This window comes from Ammodytes marinus (genome assembly GCF_949987685.1).
Source record: "Ammodytes marinus genome assembly, contig: scaffold_204, whole genome shotgun sequence".
Taxonomy (NCBI): Eukaryota; Metazoa; Chordata; class Actinopteri; order Uranoscopiformes; family Ammodytidae; genus Ammodytes; species Ammodytes marinus.
Window position 1 is genome coordinate 42,167 of NW_027648441.1, and position 17,500 is coordinate 59,666.

The 17,500-nt window shown below is 46.8% G+C and overlaps 2 protein-coding genes across 3 annotated transcripts in view; both read left to right on the forward strand.

Moving 5' to 3' along the window:
- The window catches only part of mkrn2 (makorin, ring finger protein, 2), a 23,877-nt gene extending 8,730 nt beyond the window's left edge, over nucleotides 1-15,147 (forward strand). Inside the window, exons 6-12 of one of the 2 annotated variants that reach the window (XM_080054416.1) lie at nucleotides 2,533-2,952; nucleotides 3,284-3,444; nucleotides 6,201-6,266; nucleotides 7,485-7,633; nucleotides 9,901-10,011; nucleotides 11,337-11,481; nucleotides 13,872-15,147. In XM_080054416.1, coding sequence (XP_079910542.1) covers nucleotides 2,533-2,952; nucleotides 3,284-3,444; nucleotides 6,201-6,266; nucleotides 7,485-7,633; nucleotides 9,901-10,011; nucleotides 11,337-11,481; nucleotides 13,872-14,024 — 1,205 coding nt within the window. In that variant the 3' untranslated portion in view covers nucleotides 14,025-15,147. Of the gene's footprint in view, nucleotides 1-2,532; nucleotides 2,953-3,283; nucleotides 3,445-6,200; nucleotides 6,267-7,484; nucleotides 7,634-8,109; nucleotides 8,188-9,900; nucleotides 10,012-11,336; nucleotides 11,482-13,871 lie in introns of those variants that run through there. The other variant, XM_080054417.1, reaches the window with a different exon arrangement.
- Nucleotides 15,148-16,653: 1,506 nt separating this feature from the next.
- The window catches only part of LOC307270537 (actin-associated protein FAM107A-like), a gene marked incomplete at both ends in the record, with an annotated part of 13,026 nt that continues 12,179 nt past the window's right edge, over nucleotides 16,654-17,500 (forward strand). Inside the window, one exon of the mRNA XM_080054418.1 lies at nucleotides 16,654-16,677. Coding sequence (XP_079910544.1) covers nucleotides 16,654-16,677 — 24 coding nt within the window. The remainder of the gene's footprint in view (nucleotides 16,678-17,500) is intronic.

Below are 17,500 nucleotides of genomic sequence, written 5' to 3' on the forward strand. Positions count from 1 at the left end.
TGTTTCTAGAAAACCGTGGAAGAAATTGGAAATGTGAGCACATATTTAAGAAGAGCCATCCATTTGACTCATCCTGTAAAGAAGGGAGACACAAGGAATAAGATATAAGCACATTTAAGCTAAAAAAAAAACAGTTTTTGCCTTTCAAAGTAAAATTTCCATGATCAAGGTTTTTTGATTTTTTTTTTTTTTCTTTTTTTAACCTTTATTTATACAGGTAAATCCCATTGAGACCGAAGACTCTTTTGCAAGGGAGACCTGTTGTCCTTTCCCACGTTACCATTCACACACACATTCATACACCGATAGCAGGCTAACTATCGACATTATTGTGTCTGAACAATTATAGACAAGTTTGAAAACATTTGACACGTTTTAGTGCTTTGGTATGCTACACTTTGAGTCTATACAGTTAGCACGATGTCAGCCCTAAATTGCTGCATCATGCCTATTATCCAAAATTCTGGGGTTGGAGTGATTTGTGCCACAGGGCCTGGGTGTGTTTCCTTCAATCTTTGTAAAATATTTACTTTATTTACTTTAAATAAACCTTAAATAAGTGATTGTCTTATGGATTTGTCTTGCATTACAGTTTATGAGATATATATCAATGGCACAATTTACCCCATGGGATTCTCTCTTGTGGCACAACTTACACCACACCGGGGGCAAGTTGTGCCACAAGACAACTTTTTTTCCGAAAGCTATATTTCTTAAACAGTTTATTCCAGATCCAAAGTTTTTATTGCCAGGGATGCACAACACCCTGAAATATATGTACATATTTGAGTTGGAGACTTTACTGTCAAGGCCTCACTTTAAAATCACTTTGAGTAAAAAGTGGCACAACTTAGGCCACTCTCCCCTAATAACTGTAGTAATATCAACTACTATTAACAGTCAAGAGATGACCAATGCCTCTGCTATTGGTGTCAGGGGGAACTGTCAAGTGTGAATTAATCCAATGTATTACAACACACCGGCTGCTGCTGTTAATATGCTATGAGGCTATAAGGCTATAAGGCTATAAGGCTGTAAGGCTATAAGGCTGTAAGGCTGTAAGGCTGTAAGGCTGTAAGGCTATAAGGCTATAAGGCTATAAGGCTATAAGGCTGTAAGGCTGTAAGGCTGTAAGGCTGTAAGGCTGTAAGGCTGTAAGGCTATAAGGCTATAAGGCTATAAGGCTATAAGGCTATAAGGCTATAAGGCTATAAGGCTATAAGGCTGTAAGGCTGTAAGGCTGTAAGGCTGTAAGGCTGTAAGGCTGTAAGGCTGTAAGGCTGTAAGGCTGTAAGGCTGTAAGGCTGTAAGGCTGTAAGGCTGTAAGGCTGTAAGGCTGTAAGGCTGTAAGGCTATAAGGCTATAAGGCTATAAGGCTGTAAGGCTGTAAGGCTGTAAGGCTGTAAGGCTGTAAGGCTGTAAGGCTGTAAGGCTGTAAGGCTGTAAGGCTGTAAGGCTGTAAGGCTGTAAGGCTGTAAGGCTGTAAGGCTGTAAGGCTGTAAGGCTGTAAGGCTGTAAGGCTGTAAGGCTGTAAGGCTGTAAGGCTGTAAGGCTGTAAGGCTGTAAGGCTGTAAGGCTGTAAGGCTGTAAGGCTACCTCCGGGGCAGCAATGCATCTCACTCAACATGATTGCTGGAATAAAAAAATTAAAAAAAATCGGCAATGTGCTATAATCGGCCGATTAAATCGGCCGGCCGATATATCGGTCAGGCCCTAGTGTATGTGTGTGCGTCCGTGTGTGTGTCCGTGTGTGTGTCCGTGTGTGTTCCTATTGCACCGTGGGTCAGAGATAAACGCCATGTTGATTCTGATTAGGGCTATGTCAAAATATCGAAATATCGATATATCGCGATAAGTAGTTTCGCGATATCAGTATCGATTTTTATAACTAAAAATCGATATATTTTTTTTATAAATTTTTTATTTTTTTGCTTTTGCTTTTGCTTTTGCTTTTCAAGGCTTTATTGACAGTGCAGAGAGACAGATATGAAATGCAGAGAACAATCACGGGTCAGATTCAAACCCATGTCTGCTGTCAGGCCTGAGCCTCTAGGATACTGACTATTGAAGTTAGATCAGTTTTGTTTATAAGAACACTTAAGATTCACTGTGCCACAAAAGCACACTGATGTGTTTTCATTTTCAGTGTGTCCTGTACAGTTAGTACAAGAGTGAATTGGATTTGTTATATTGATGTTAAGCAGCTGCAGCAGTGTTTGATCATATGCCAAAACCAAAAGAAAAGGAAGAAAATAGTAAAGGAAGTTGTGAATGAAATAGTATTGACTTCATTTGTCTGTGCAATTATCAATATATTGTGCTGTTATGTTTGACAAGGCAACTTGTTTATGGAATATCGCAATATATCGTGATATATCAATATACGCAATATATTGTGATATATCGTATCGTGACCAGTGTATCGTGATACGTATCGTATCGCGAAGTCCTTGACGATACCCAGCCCTAATTCTGATGTAGTTTTACTTCTATCATGTCTGACAATAAAACATTTTCACTGTGTCTTTGAAGGTGTCTACAGGCCGAACCCAGAGGCGGTGTTTCGCCCTAACCCTTCCCCCCAAGAGGGAGTGTTTCGGCCTAACCCTTCCCCCCAAGAGGGAGTGTTTCGTCCTAACCCTTCCCCCCAAGAGGGAGTGTTTCGGCCTAACCCTTCCCCCCAAGAGGGAGTGTTTCGCCCTAACCCTTCCCCCCAAGAGGGAGTGTTCCGCCCTAACCCTTCCCCCCAAGAGGGAGTGTTCCGCCCTAACCCTTCCCCCCAAGAGGGAGTGTTTCGCCCTAACCCTTCCCCCCAAGAGGGAGTGTTTCGCCCTAACCCTTCCCCCCAAGAGGGAGTGTTCCGCCCTAACCCTTCCCCCTCTGACGGAGCTCCTCCTCCTTCCTATGTGGCCGCCATACGCTCCGGGCTGGAGGCGCCTGCTCAGGACCAAGGTTGGTTTATACTCCCTGTGTTCCAGTCTCCATACTATCTACTGTTTAGTTTGGTAGGAAAAAGATTCAGGATGTCCTGGTGCTTGTGGTCAGATTTAGTATGGTTAGAAAGACTCAGATGTCTACTAGATCCGGCCAAGATTTTTAGTGTTGAAAGCAGCATCCTATTTGGGCGATTCTGACCCACAATCCATGACATCACCCTCTCTTAGCTCCGCCCCCTGTCTGACTGTCTGTCTTAATACTGATTAATTACACTGTGTGTGCGTGTGTGTGTGTGTGTGTGTGTGTGTGTGCGTGCGTGTGTGTGTGCGTGCGTGCGTGCGTGTAGCTCCGCCCCCTGTGGGGCCGTACCAGCTGTGTCCCTACGCGGCCGCCGGTCACTGTTTCTATGGAGACAGCTGCACCTATCTCCATGGAGACCTGTGTGAGGTGTGCAGACTGCAGGTGCTGCATCCGCACGACCAGGAGCAGAGAAGAGCGCACGAGAAGGTTAGAGACACATAACTCTACATTACACTGAGGAGAGCGCACAAGAAGGTTAGAGACACATAACCCTACATAACACCTAACCCTCTAACCCTGTTAACCCGATGCAAACACAGGCTTGCATTCCATCATGGAGATTTTTAAGAATGTTGAGGAACTTTGGTGGAACCCCCAACTTTCCCAATAATTCCCAGAGGAGTTTCCTGTTGACGGTGTCAAACGCCTTGGACAAGTCGATGAAGGCTACGTACAGATCCTTGTGGTGTTCCCGCCATTTTTCTTGTACTTGCCTCATTACAAAGATCATGTCCGTAGTACTGCGGTCTCTCCTAAACCCACACTGTGATTCTGGTAGGATGTCCTCGGAAATGTGAGAGACCAATCGAAAGAGCATGACTCTGGCTAGCACTTTGCCAGCAACAGAGAGAAGGGAGATTCCCCTGCTGTTGCCACAGTCAGCTTTGTCGCCCTTTCTCTTATAGATGGTGATGATCTCTGCATCCTTCCACTCCTGGGGGATGGTTTCCAGGACCAGATGTTAGTTATTTGCTGGTGAAGCCGACGGGTGAGGAGGTAGCCACCATGTTTAAACACTTCCGCAGGGATTCCATCAGGGCCAGGGCTCTTGTTGTTTTTGAGGCTTTTCGTGGCTTTGTGAACCTCAGTGAAACTGGGCGGGGAATCCAGATGGTGAACAAGGGGGACGTTTTGGGATATCTGCGAGTATGGATGGATTGGAAGAGTTTTGGGAGTTGAGGAGAGTATCGAAATGCTCAGCCCATCTGTCCAGGATCTGTTGAGTGTCCTTGTGAAGGGTGAGTCCATCAGCCGATCGTACTGGTGTTGTGCTTTTCCTCTGGGGACCATAGATGGACTTGATGGCATCATAGAATCCATGGGTGTTATTTGTGTCAGCGTAAAGTTGTATCTCGCTGGCTTTCCTGGTCCACCAGTCATTTCCCATGAGTCTGAGGGTGCGCTGTACTTCGGCTCTGATGGAGATGTAGTGAGTCTTTGCAGTAGGGGATTGTGGGTTAGCTAGGAGAGCAGCATGCGCTTTGTGTTTTGACTGGAGGAGGTTGTGGATATCCGGGCAAGTGTTGTCAAACCAGTCTTGGTGTTTACGCCTAGTGAATCCCATTGATGTCTCTGCTGCCTGATAAATGGCAGTATGTAGGGAACTCCAGGTGGTGTTGATGTCGGGGTCTGATGGGGTATCAGGGATTGCGGAGAGGTTTGTTGCAAGCTGGGCCCTCAACTGATCTAAACAATGGTTGGATTTTAGTGCGTCACAGTTGAGCCGTTTCTTTGCCGGTGTTTTCTTGAGCTGGGGACGGATATCCATCTGTAGTTTGGCTCTGATCAGTCGGTGGTCAGTCCAGCAGTCAGCTCCACGCATGGCCCTAGAGATTAACACCTCCTTCCTGTCCACACTGCGGACGATGATATAATCCAGTAGGTGCCAATGTTTAGAGCGAGGGTGCTGCCAGGAGGTCTTGAATTTGTCCTTTAGTTGGAACAAGGTGTTTGTGATGACCAGCTGATGTTCAGAGCAGAGAGAGAGAAGGCGGAGGCCATTGTCATTGATCTGGCCAACACCGTGCTGACCGAGGACTCCCTTCCATAGCTCGCTGTCAGAGCCTACTCTCGCGTTGAAGTCCCCAAGGAGAATAAGCTTGTCAGCAGAAGGTGTTCTACCTATGGCGGAGTTTAGGGAGGCATAGAATGTTTCTTTGCTCTCAAGGTCTGCATCCAGGGTTGGGGCATAAGCACTGATGAGGGTGGCATGACGGTTTTTGGTGAGGGGTATACGCCATGTCATCAGCCTTTCACTGATACCAACTGGGGTTTCAGGGATTGTGTGCAGCAGGCTGGTCCTGATAGAAAACCCGCTCCATGGAGGCGGCGGGATCCTTCTGGTAGTCCCTTCCAGAAGAAGGGAGAAGGTTAGAGACACATAACCCTACATTACACTACATTACACACTAAGGTACATGCACACTCCTAACCCTCTAACCCCTAATCCTGTTAACCCTACACACTGAGACACATCCGCATGACCAGGAGCAGAGGAGAGCGCACGAGAAGGTTAGACACACACAGAGCACCATACATTGGGCCCATGTTTTGGTCTCTCACCAGTGACCCCTAACCTTTAGACACACACAGAGCACCATACATTGGGCCCATGTTTTGGTCTCTCACCAGTGACCCCTAACCTTTAACCCAGTGACCCCTAACCTTTAGCAGCTCTGGTGATAGAGGCTGTTCAGCTCCACTACACTTCGATGGAGCGTGTCCAGACCAACAGGCGCAGCACATTTAATTAGCCAGCGGCAGGACTGGATTTCCAGGCTAGGATATAGATGAACCGTGCTCTGATGTAATCTGTCTGTCTGTCTACCTGTCTGTCTGTCTGTCTGTCTGCCTGTCTACCTGTCTGTCTGTCTGTCTCTCTCATATAGATGAACCGTGCTCTGATGTAATCTGTCTGTCTGTCTACCTGTCTCTCTCATATAGATGAACCGTGCTCTGATGTAATCGGTCTGTCTGTATACCTGTCTGTCTGTCTGTCTACCTGTCTGTCTGTATACCTGTCTGTCTGTCTGTCTGTATACCTGTCTGTCTGTCTGTCTGTCTGTATACCTGTCTGTCTGTCTGTCTGTATACCTGTCTGTCTGTCTGTCTACCTGTCTCTCTCATATAGATGAACCATGCTCTGATGTAATCTGTCTGTCTACCTGTCTCTCTCTCTCCAGATGTGCATGGTGGCCTTTGAGGCAGACATGGAGAAGGCGTTTGCAGCTCAACTCAGCCAGGACAAGGTGGGTTCACTCTCCACCAGAACCTGTTCCTCTCTCACGTGCCAGGCCGTCTCTGTAAATCAGAATTAGTTCTTAAAAGTCGGTCGCTTGTGGCACAGTGGTCAAATCTCTACAGTCAGGGTTATATTTCTTTTAACGCTGGTTTTAACCCATTGATGACGGCTGCTGCGCGATGCCACATTGGCTCTCCTGCCTGATGCTGCGTCGCGCAGCATTATTACTTTATCTAATTTTCATGGCATTCCCAGCATAGAATGCACTGTCATTGGTTCAAATACACATGAGGTGGGTTTTGTTGATTTTTTAAGACCACGTGACCACCCAAAAGTTGTGTGGTTTGCCGAAAATCACATCAATCAAAAAAATAAAAAATAAAACAAAATAATAAAAAAAAATAAGCCGGCTGTGTCAGCGATAGTGTATTACAGAACAGTTAGTGGCGTTCGGAGCGCAGAATCAAGGTCCACTATAGACTACTGACGAAAATCACACTAAATATTTTATATTATTTATTCTTTTTTTTCTCCCCCATCTAATTTTGACGATTTTTAGAAAAATTTCTTGGTGTGTAAGCGCTAAGGGAGCATGTTTAAATAAAACCTGTGAACCTTAACTTTTAAATGTATTTTATTTCATGTTTCTATGTGCTACACAGGCTTAGATATTAAGGTTTTGGTAGACTTGACAATTCGTACTATTTTTTCAGAAAACCCTCAGGCATTAAGGACATGCATCCTAGATTGCCATAGTCATCAATGGGTTAAATACGATGGTCACTAAGTTTTAGTTGGTCTCATAGTAACTCCCTCTCTCTCTCCCTGTCTGTCTGCCTGCCTGTCTCTCTCTCTCCCTCCCTCCCTCCCTGCCTGTCTCTCTCTCCCTGTCTCTCTCCCTCCCTGTCTGCCTGCCTGTCTCTCTCTCTCCCTGTCTCTCTCCCTCCCTGTCTGCCTGCCTGTCTCTCTCTCTCCCTGTCTCTCTCCCTGTCTCTCTCCCTCCCTCCCTCCCTGCCTGTCTGTCTCTCTCTCCAGGTGTGTTCTATCTGTATGGAGCTGGTAGTTCAGAAGTTGAACCGTTCAGTTGGTCATAGTAACTAACTAACTGTCTGTCTCTCTCCCTGTCTCTCTCCCTGTCTGTCTGTCTGTCTCCCTCCCTCTCTCCCTCTCTCTCCCTCGCTCTCTCTCCCTCCCTCCCTCCCTCCCTGCCTGTCTGTCTCTCCAGGTGTGTTCTATCTGTATGGAGCTGGTGGTGCAGAAGCTAAACCCTTCTGACCGGCGCTTTGGGATCCTGTCGTCCTGCGTTCACACATTCTGTCTGCAGTGCATCAGGCAGTGGAGATGCACCCGCAACTTCTCCAACAAGATCATCAAGTATGTACACACACACACACACACACACACACACACACACACACACACACACACACACACACACACATACACACACACACACACTGAGACACACTTAGAGACACACACACACACACACACATACATACACACACACATACATACACACACTGAGAGACACACACACACACACTGAGAGACACACACACACACACACACACACACACACACACTGAGACACACTGAGAGACACACACACACACTGAGACACACACACACACACACACACAGGCTGTAAATAGGTTTAATAATGCTGTGTAAACGGCCTGTTTAACATGGGAGTCAATGAGAGATTGCTCGGTTTTGAAACCTGTCCCTAGTGGGTTTCAAAACAGAGCAATCTGGTCGAACTCGCTGTGGTTGGGACTTGGTTAGTACACAGACAAACGCAGACGTCTGTCTGTCTGTCTGTCTCTCTCTCCCTGTCTCTCTCTCAGGTCCTGTCCTGAATGCCGGGTGGTCTCAGAGTTTGTCATCCCCTCAGTCTACTGTCTGTCCTAACCCTGTCTCTCTCTCCTGTCTGTCTGTCTGTCTGTCAGGTCTTGTCCTGAGTGCCGTGTGGTCTCAGAGTTTGTCATCCCCTCAGTCTACTGTCTGTCTGTCTGCCTGTCTAACTCTCTCCCTGTCTCTCTCCCTGTCTGTCTGTCAGGTCCTGTCCTGAGTGTAGGGTGGTCTCAGAGTTTGTCATCCCCTCAGTGTACTGTCTGTCCTAACCCTGTCTCTCTCTCCTGCCTGTCTAACCCTCTCCCTGTCTCTCTCTCCTGTCTGTCTGTCTGTCTGTCTGCCTGTCTAACCCTCTCCCTGTCTAACCCTCTCCCTGTCTCCCTCTCAGGTCCTGTCCTGAGTGCCGGGTGGTCTCAGAGTTTGTCATCCCCTCAGTGTACTGTCTGTCTGTCTGTCTGCCTGTCTAACCCTCTCCCTGTCTCTCTCTCCTGTCTGTCTGCCTGTCTCTCTCCTGCCTGTCTGTCTCTCAGGTCGTGTCCTGAATGCCGGGTGGTCTCAGAGTTTGTCATCCCCTCAGTGTACTGTCTGTCCTAACCCTGTCTCTCTCTCCTGTCTGCCTGTCTAACCCTCTCCCTGTCTCTCTCTCCTGCCTGTCTAACCCTCTCCCTGTCTCTCTCTCCCTGTCTGTCTGTCAGGTCGTGTCCTGAGTGCCGGGTGGTCTCAAGGCCAGGACACACCAGCCCGATAATCGCCGTCGTCAAAAAAAAAGACGAATCTGTTTGGTGTGTGCCGTGACGTCGGCCGACGTAGAGGTCGTCGGGCTTGTTTTGAGCCTGTCGGCCGCCGACTGAACATGTTCAATCGGCGGCCGACCGTCTTTCATTTGGAGCAATTTGATTGGTGGAGGGCTAGCGAATCAGTGAAGCCCGGAAGTGAGGCGGGTAGCACAAACAGCTAACAACAGCTAGCCATCGTTTTAATGTGTTTGTTCGTTTCGTTTTGAGAGTACTCACATGCATCAACCCTTGTTGACTGCTCGACACCATGCTCGACACTCTCTGCTAAAAATTGTGCTCTTATGGTCCATAAATATAAATACGTATTTCTATCTATGTTTATCCTCTAGAGAGATGTCCAATCATTTCCGGCTTTCGTATTTTTTCGGGCCACAATACAGATTAGCGCCGCCTGCTGTTGTGGAGACATTACGTCCCGCGAGCGTACGGAAAATAAACAGTCGTCTCGGTGTGTTCTTTAGCAGCGACGGGAAGCTGGAGCTTCCTGAAACGGCCGACTCCATTTTTTTTGACGACGGCGATTATCGGGCTGGTGTGTCCTGGCCTTCAGAGTTTGTCATCCCCTCAGTGTACTGTCTGTCTGTCTGTCTGTCTCTCTCTCTCCTGCCTGTCTAACCCTCTCCCTGTCTGTCTGTCAGGTCCTGTCCTGAGTGCCGGGTGGTCTCAGAGTTTGTCATCCCCTCAGTCTACTGTCTGTCTGCCTGTCTGTCTGTCTGTCTGTCTGTCTGTCTGCCTGTCTAACCCTCTCCCTGTCTCTCTCTCCTGCCTGTCTGTCTGCCTGTCTGTCTGTCTGCCTGTCTGTCTGTCTGTCTGTCTGTCTGTCTGTCTGTCTGTCTGTCTGTCAGGTCCTGTCCTGAGTGCCGGGTGGTCTCAGAGTTTGTCATCCCCTCAGTGTACTGTCTGTCCTAACCCTGTCTCTCTCTCCTGTCTGTCTGTCTGTCTGTCTGTCTGTCTGTCTGTCTGTCTGTCTGTCTGTCTGTCTGTCAGGTCGTGTCCTGAGTGCCGTGTGGTCTCAGAGTTTGTCATCCCCTCAGTCTACTGGGTGGAGGACCAGAGTGAGAAGGACAGACTCATCCACATGTTCAAGTCTGGAGTCAGGTCAGTACAACGTGTGTGTGTGTGTGTGTGTGTGTGTGTGTGTGTGTGTGTGTGTGTGTGTGTGTGTGTGTGTGTGTGTGTTGTGTGTTGTGTGTTGTGTGTTGTGTGTTGTGTGTTGTGTGTTGTGTGTTGTGTGTTGTGTGTGTGTGTGTGGTGTGTGTGTGTGTGTGTGTGTGTGTGTGTGTGTGTGTGTGTGTGTGTGTGTGTGTGTGTGTGTGTCTGTGTCTGTGTCTGTGTCTGTGTCTGTGTCTGTGTCTGTGTCTGTGTGTGTGTGTGTGTGTGTGTGTGTCTGTGTCTGTGTCTGTGTCTGTGTCTGTGTGTGTGTGTGTGTGTGTGTATATATAACCTCATATTCTCTGGTTGTGTTCCCAGTAAAAAGGCATGTAAGTACTTTGACCAGGGCCTGTAATGAGTATATAGAGTTAGGGTTAGGGGGTTATATAATCCTATATAGAGCCTAATGAGTATATAGAGTTAGGGTTAGGGGGTTATATAATCCTATATATAGCCGGGTTAGGGTTAGGGTTAGGGGGTTAGGGTTAGGGTTAGAGGGTTAGGGTTAGGGTTAGGGGGTTATATAATCCTATATATAGCCGGGTTAGGGTTAGGGTTAGGGTTAGGGTTAGGGTTAGGGGGTTAGGGTTAGGGTTAGAGGGTTAGGGTTAGGGTTAGAGGGTTAGGGTTAGGGTTAGGGGGTTATATAATCCTATATATAGCCGGGTTAGGGTTAGGGTTAGGGTTAGGGTTAGGGTTAGGGTTAGGGGGTTAGGGTTAGAGGGTTAGGGTTAGGGTTAGAGGGTTAGGGTTAGGGTTAGGGGGTTATATAATCCTATATATAGCCGGGTTAGGGTTAGGGTTAGGGGGTTATATAATCCTATATTTAGCCTAATGAGTATATAGAGTTAGGGTTAGGGGGTTATATAATCCTATATATAGCCGGGTTAGGGGTTAGGGTTAGGGTTAGGGTTAGGGTTAGGGTTAGGGGGTTAGGGTTAGGGTTAGGGTTAGGGTTAGGGTTAGGCGGTTATATAATCCTATATATAGCCTAATGAGTATATAGAGTTAGGGGGTTAGGGTTAGGGTTAGGGTTAGGGGGTTATATAATCCTATATTTAGCCTAATGAGTATATAGAGTTAGGGTTAGGGGGTTATATAATCCTATATATAGCTGGGTTAGGGGTTAGGGTTAGGGTTAGGGGGTTAGGGTTAGGGTTAGTGTTAGGGTTAGGGTTAGGGTTAGGGTTAGGGGGTTAGGGTTAGGGTTAGGCGGTTATATAATCCTATATATAGCCTAACGTATGTGTGATATTCTCTTGTCTTCACAGTAAAAAGGCGTGTAAGTACTTCGACCAGGGCCGCGGCAGCTGTCCGTTTGGGGGGAAGTGTTTGTACCTTCACGCCTTTCCTGATGGGACCAGACCAGAGCCGGACCTGCCTCGCAAACAGCTGGGCTCCGAGGGCAACGTCAGGGTAGGAGGGGCTTAATGTGGTTTAATACGTAGAGGGCAACGTCAGGGTAGGAGGGGCTTAATCTGTAGTCCTACTGCCATTACATCTGTAGTCCATTAGCCATTATATCTGTAGTCCATTAGCCATTATATACAGTATCTCACAAAAGTGAGTACACCCCTCACATTTCTTCACATTTTTCTTTATATCTTTCCATGGGACAACACTGAATAAATGACACTTTGATACAATGTAAAGTAGTCAGTGTACAGCTTGTATAACAGTGTAAATTTACTGTCCCCTCAAAATAACTCGACACACAGCCATTAATGTCTAAACTGCTGGCAACAAAAGTGAGTACACCCCTTAGAAAAAAAATACAAATTGAGCCCAAAGTGTAAATATTTTGTGTGGCCACCATTATTTTCCAGCACTGCCTTAACCCTCTTGGGCATGTAGTTCACTAGAGCTTCACAGGTTGCAACTGGAACCCTCTTCCACCCATTTATGACAGCATCACAGAGCTGGTGGATATTAAAGACCTTGCGCTCCTCCACCTTCCGTTTGAGGATGCCCCAAAGATGCTCAATAGGGTTTAGGTCTGGAGACATGCTTGGCCAGGCCATAACCTTTACCCTCAGCTTTTTTAGCAAGCCACTGGTCGTCTTGGAGGTGTGTTTGGGGTCGTTATCATGTTGCAATACCACCCTGCGGCCCAGTTTACGAAGGTTGAGTGCACATGGTCAGCGTCGTACACAGAGGTTGGCTTTGGAAAATAGACGTATGAGTGCTGCCAGCATTGCTGAAGGGCTTGAAGGGGTGGGGGGTCAACCTGTCAGTGCTCAGACCATACGCCGCACTCTGCATCATACTGGTCTGCATGGCTGTCATCCCAGAAGGAAGCCTATTCTAAAGATGATGCACAAGAAACCCCACAAAAAGTTTGCTGAAGACAAACAGACTACGGACATGGATTACTGCAACCATGTCCTGTGGTCTGATGAGACCAAAATACATTTATTTGGTTCAGATGGTGTTAAGAGTGTGGAGCGGCAACCAGGTGAGGAGTACAAAGACAAGTGTGTCTTGCCTAGAGTCAAGCATGGTGGTTGGAGTGTCATGGTCTGGGGCTGCATGAGTGCTGCCAGCACTGGGGATCTACAGTTCATTGAATTCTAACATGTACTGTGACATACTGAAGCAGAGCATGATCCCCTCCCTTCATAAACTGGGCCGCAGGGCAGTACTGCAACATGATAACGACCCCAAACACCCCTCCGAACGACCACTGGCTTGCTAAAGAAGCTGAGGGTAAAGGTTATGGACTGGCCAAGCATGTCTCCAGTCTTAAACCCTATTGAGCATCTTTGGGGCATCCTAAAACGGGAGATGGAGGAGCGCAAGGACTCTAATATCCACCAGCTCCTTGATGTCGTCATGAATGGGTAGAAGAGGGTTCCAGTTGCAACCTGTGAAGCTCTAGTGAACTACATGCCCAAGAGGGTTAAGGTAGTGCTAGAAAATAATGATGGCAAAACAAAATATTGACACTTTGGGCCCAATTTGGAAATTTTTTCTTAGGGGTGTACTCACTTTTGTTGCCAGCAGTTTAGACATTAATGGCTGTGTGTCGAGTTATTTTGAGGGGACAGTAAATTTACACTGTTATACAAGCTGTACACTGACTACTTGACATTGTATCAAAGTGTCATTTATTCAGTGTTGTCGCATGGAAAGATATAATGAAATATTTGAAGAAATGTTAGGGGTGTACTCACTTTTGTGAGATACTGTATGTAGTCCATTAGCCATTACATCTGTAGTCCATTAGCCATTATATACGTAGTCCATTAGACGTTATATTCACTCGATACATTGATAAAGTGACACCGTGGTGTTTTAGTTTAAGGTTACCATACCATCAGAATATCATACCAGCCCATGCCTAGTCCTACCAGCATTCTAACCTGTAGTCCTATTGGCTCAGTGCTGCTGGGTTTTGTAGTTCTTAACGTGGTTTTGTAGTTCTTAACATGGTTTTGTAGTTCTTAACATGGTTTTGTAGTTCTTAACATGGTTTTGTAGTTCTTAACATGGTTTTGTAGTCCTTAACATGGTTTTGTAGTTCTTAACATGGTTTTGTAGTTCTTAACATGGTTTTGTAGTCCTTAACATGGTTTTGTAGTCCTTAACATGGTTTTGTAGTTCTTAACATGGTTTTGTAGTTCTTAACGTGGTTTTGTAGTTCTTAACGTGGTTTTGTAGTTCTTAACATGGTTTTGTAGTTCTTAACATGGTTTTGTAGTTCTTAACGTGGTTTTGTAGTCCTTAACATGGTTTTGTAGTTCTTAACATGGTTTTGTAGTTCTTAACATGGTTTTGTAGTCCTTAACATCACTCTCTCTCTTCAGTTCATGAACAACGTGCGTCTGTGGGATTTCATCGAGGAGCGCGAGACGCGGCCGGCGCTGGATGATGACATCACAGAGCTGCGGGAGCTCTTCATGCAGATGTCTGGGCCTAGCAACGACGGGCCTGAAGCCACGCCCCCTGACGACCAGTAGACCCCTGGCCCACGGCGGCGGCCATCTTTAAAACATTAAATCATGTGACCACTGCAGATCCATCATGTCCTGACATTTTATTTATGTGTAAATAAGTAAAGACAGTCAAAGTGAAGCCGCGCTGTGATGTCACCATTTATTACACACACACACAGAGAGACACACACACACACACACACACACTGAGACACACACACACACACACACACACACACACACTGAGACACACACACACACACACACACACACACACACACACACACACACACACACACACACACACACACACACACACTGAGACACACAGAGAGACACACACACACACACACACACACTGAGACACACACACACACTGAGACACACACACACACACACACTGAGACATACACACACACACACTGAGACATACACACACACACACACACACACACACACACTGAGACATACACACACACACACACTGAGACAGACACACACACTGAGACAGACACACGCACACTGAGACACACATACATACACACACTGAGACAGAGACACACACACACACACACACACACTGAGACAGAGACACACACGCACTGAGACACACACAGTCACACTGAGACAGACACACACACTGAGACACACACAGTCACACTGACACACACACACACACACACTGAGACACACACACACACTGACACACACACACACACACTGACACACACACACACACAGACACACACACACACACTGAGACACACACACACACAGACACACACACACACTGACACACACACACACACTGACACACACACACACACACACACAGACACACACACACACACACACACACTGACACACACACACACACACACAGAGACACACACACACACACTGACACACACACACACACACACCCTTATATTTATTTTGTTGAGTTGTTCCATATTTAAAGTTTGTCTTTTTTCTGAACGTCTTGATTTCAAACTGATCTGGAAACATGAACTTTTTAAAGATATTATGAGGTCACGAGTTAAACTGTCTGTCTCTCTGCCTGTCTGTCTGTCTGTCTCTCTCTCTGACTGTCTGTCTGTCTGCCTGTCTGCCTGTCTGTCTGTCTTTGTGTCTGTCTGTCTGTCTGTCTGCCTGTCTGTCTGTCAGGAATTGATTCATTTTCTGTTTTTCTGTTTTTTGTAGAATTAAAGATTTCAAAGTCAGACGTTGAACTGCAGATCATTATGTAAACTGTCTGTTGTGTCTGTTGGTCTGTCCATGGGAGTGGAGGGGGGGGTCACACAGGGGGGGGGGGGTCACACAGGGGGGTAGAGAGAGAGGGGGGGGGGGCAGGCTTCCATGGGGACCGGGGGGGGGGGGGAAATGCATCAAGATCACATGAATTTATATATTTATCTTTAACTGAAAGCATTAGGCTGCTTTTACAGATCCCATATGAAACACTGGACACAATCTAGGCAAGATCAAGGAGCCATGTTAGGATGGAATACATAAGTTAAAGTATGTCCCAAGTGTAGCATACTGCATGCTAACTAGATACTGTTTATGGTCAGATGTAGTATGGAGGAGAGGAGAGAGAAAGAGGAGGAGGGGGGCGCCCTTAGCTCAGTTGGTAGGGCGTCCCCCTCCATGGGCCTCGGCCAGCAGCAGACCCGGGTTCGATTCCAGCCCGCGGTCGTTCTCTCCATGTCACTCCCCTCTCTGCCCCATTTCAACTCTGTCTCTACACTATCAATAAAGCATAAAAATGACAAAAACTATATTTAAAAAAAAAAGAAAGAGGAGGAGATTTGTAACCCAGGGCCAATCACCCCCCATCCTCCCCTGCTATTCAGTCTGGTAGAAACAGATTTAGTTTGTCCCAATACATGATGTCAGATGCAGCATGCTGAAAAATACCCAGATGTCCTACTACATCCGGTGGGGATTTTTAGTGTTGAAACCAGCAGCTTTATGGAGGTTCTGACCCACAATCCACTGCAGCAGAAGTTACATCACATGGACTGAGCCTCCCAGTGAAAACAACCAGCGATGAGACGGATATATAAGCAAGAGGCAAGATCAAGGAGCCATGTTAGGATGAAATAAATAGTGGTTCTGACCCACAATGCACTGCAGCAGAAGTTACTGTACATGTAGTTAGTAGGCACTAAACCCAGAGAAAAGAAAAGTCAGGTTGTGAGCGCAGAGTGTGTCAGCGCCAATTAGACTAATCCAGCAGAGAGACTTAACTCAGAGCCGAGAGTCAACAGGTGGCCGGGACACACACTCTCAGGGACACACTCACACACACACTCACCCAGACACACACACACTCACACACACTCTCAGGGACACACTCTTCCTCTCAGTCGGACTATCTGGGCTCTTAGCGGCTGCTCTTTCCTCCCAGCTCTGTTTGGTTCAGTTTATAATACTGAGAATAGATTTAATTTGTTTCAATGTATTTAGTAAATCACTTTCCATAGCGAACACACTCCCAGAGCTGTGGTGTCATGATGTCAGCGGGTTAGCAGACCCAGCACACGGACTGTCAGGCGCAGAGCCACTGGTTAACGGACCCAGCACACGGTCTGACAGGCGCAGACCCACTGGTTAACGGACCCTACACACGGTCTGACAGGCAGAGAGGATGGGAGCAGCTTATGGGAAGAAGGTAAAACTACATTCATTCATCTAGTCCAGCACTAACAGGTAAAGGTGCAGTCAGTGACTCTGGAGAACGCTTGTTGTCAAAATCACTTCTTTGTTAAAACCAGTGAATATCTCCTCATGATCCACTACCTGTCTGTACTGTGTGAATATCTCCTCATGATCCGCTACCTGTCTGTACTGTGTGAATATCTCCTCATGATCCACTACCTGTCTGTACTGAGTGAATATCTCCTCATGATCCACTACCTGTCTGTACGGAGTGAATATCTCCTCATGATCCACTACCTGTCTGTACTGAGTGAATATCTCCTCATGATCCACTACCTGTCTGTACTGTGTGAATATCTCCTCATGATCCACTACCTGTCTGTACTGAGTGAATATCTCCTCATGATCCACTACCTGTCTGTACTGTGTGAATATCTCCTCATGATCCACTACCTGTCTGTACTGAGTGAATATCTCCTCATGATCCACTACCTGTCTGTACTGTGTGTGTGAGCTGAACAAAATCCAGTGTTAATACACAGCCTAGACTCTGTGAACAGGCATGTTGCTAGCTCCAGCGGGCCCTTTGTTTACATGAAGGTTTACAGAGCCTAGGCTGCCTATAAGGTGGAGTCAGTTGTCAGAATCAGTGAATGTCTCTCACGGCATGTTGCTATGGCTACGGCGGGTCATTTGTTTACGGAACTTGTGTGACATCATGTGTCCTGCTCGTTACCAACGGAGATGACTGACTGACTGACTGACTGATTGATTGACTGACTGATTGACTGATTGATTGACTGACTGACTGACTGACTGACTGATTGATTTATACC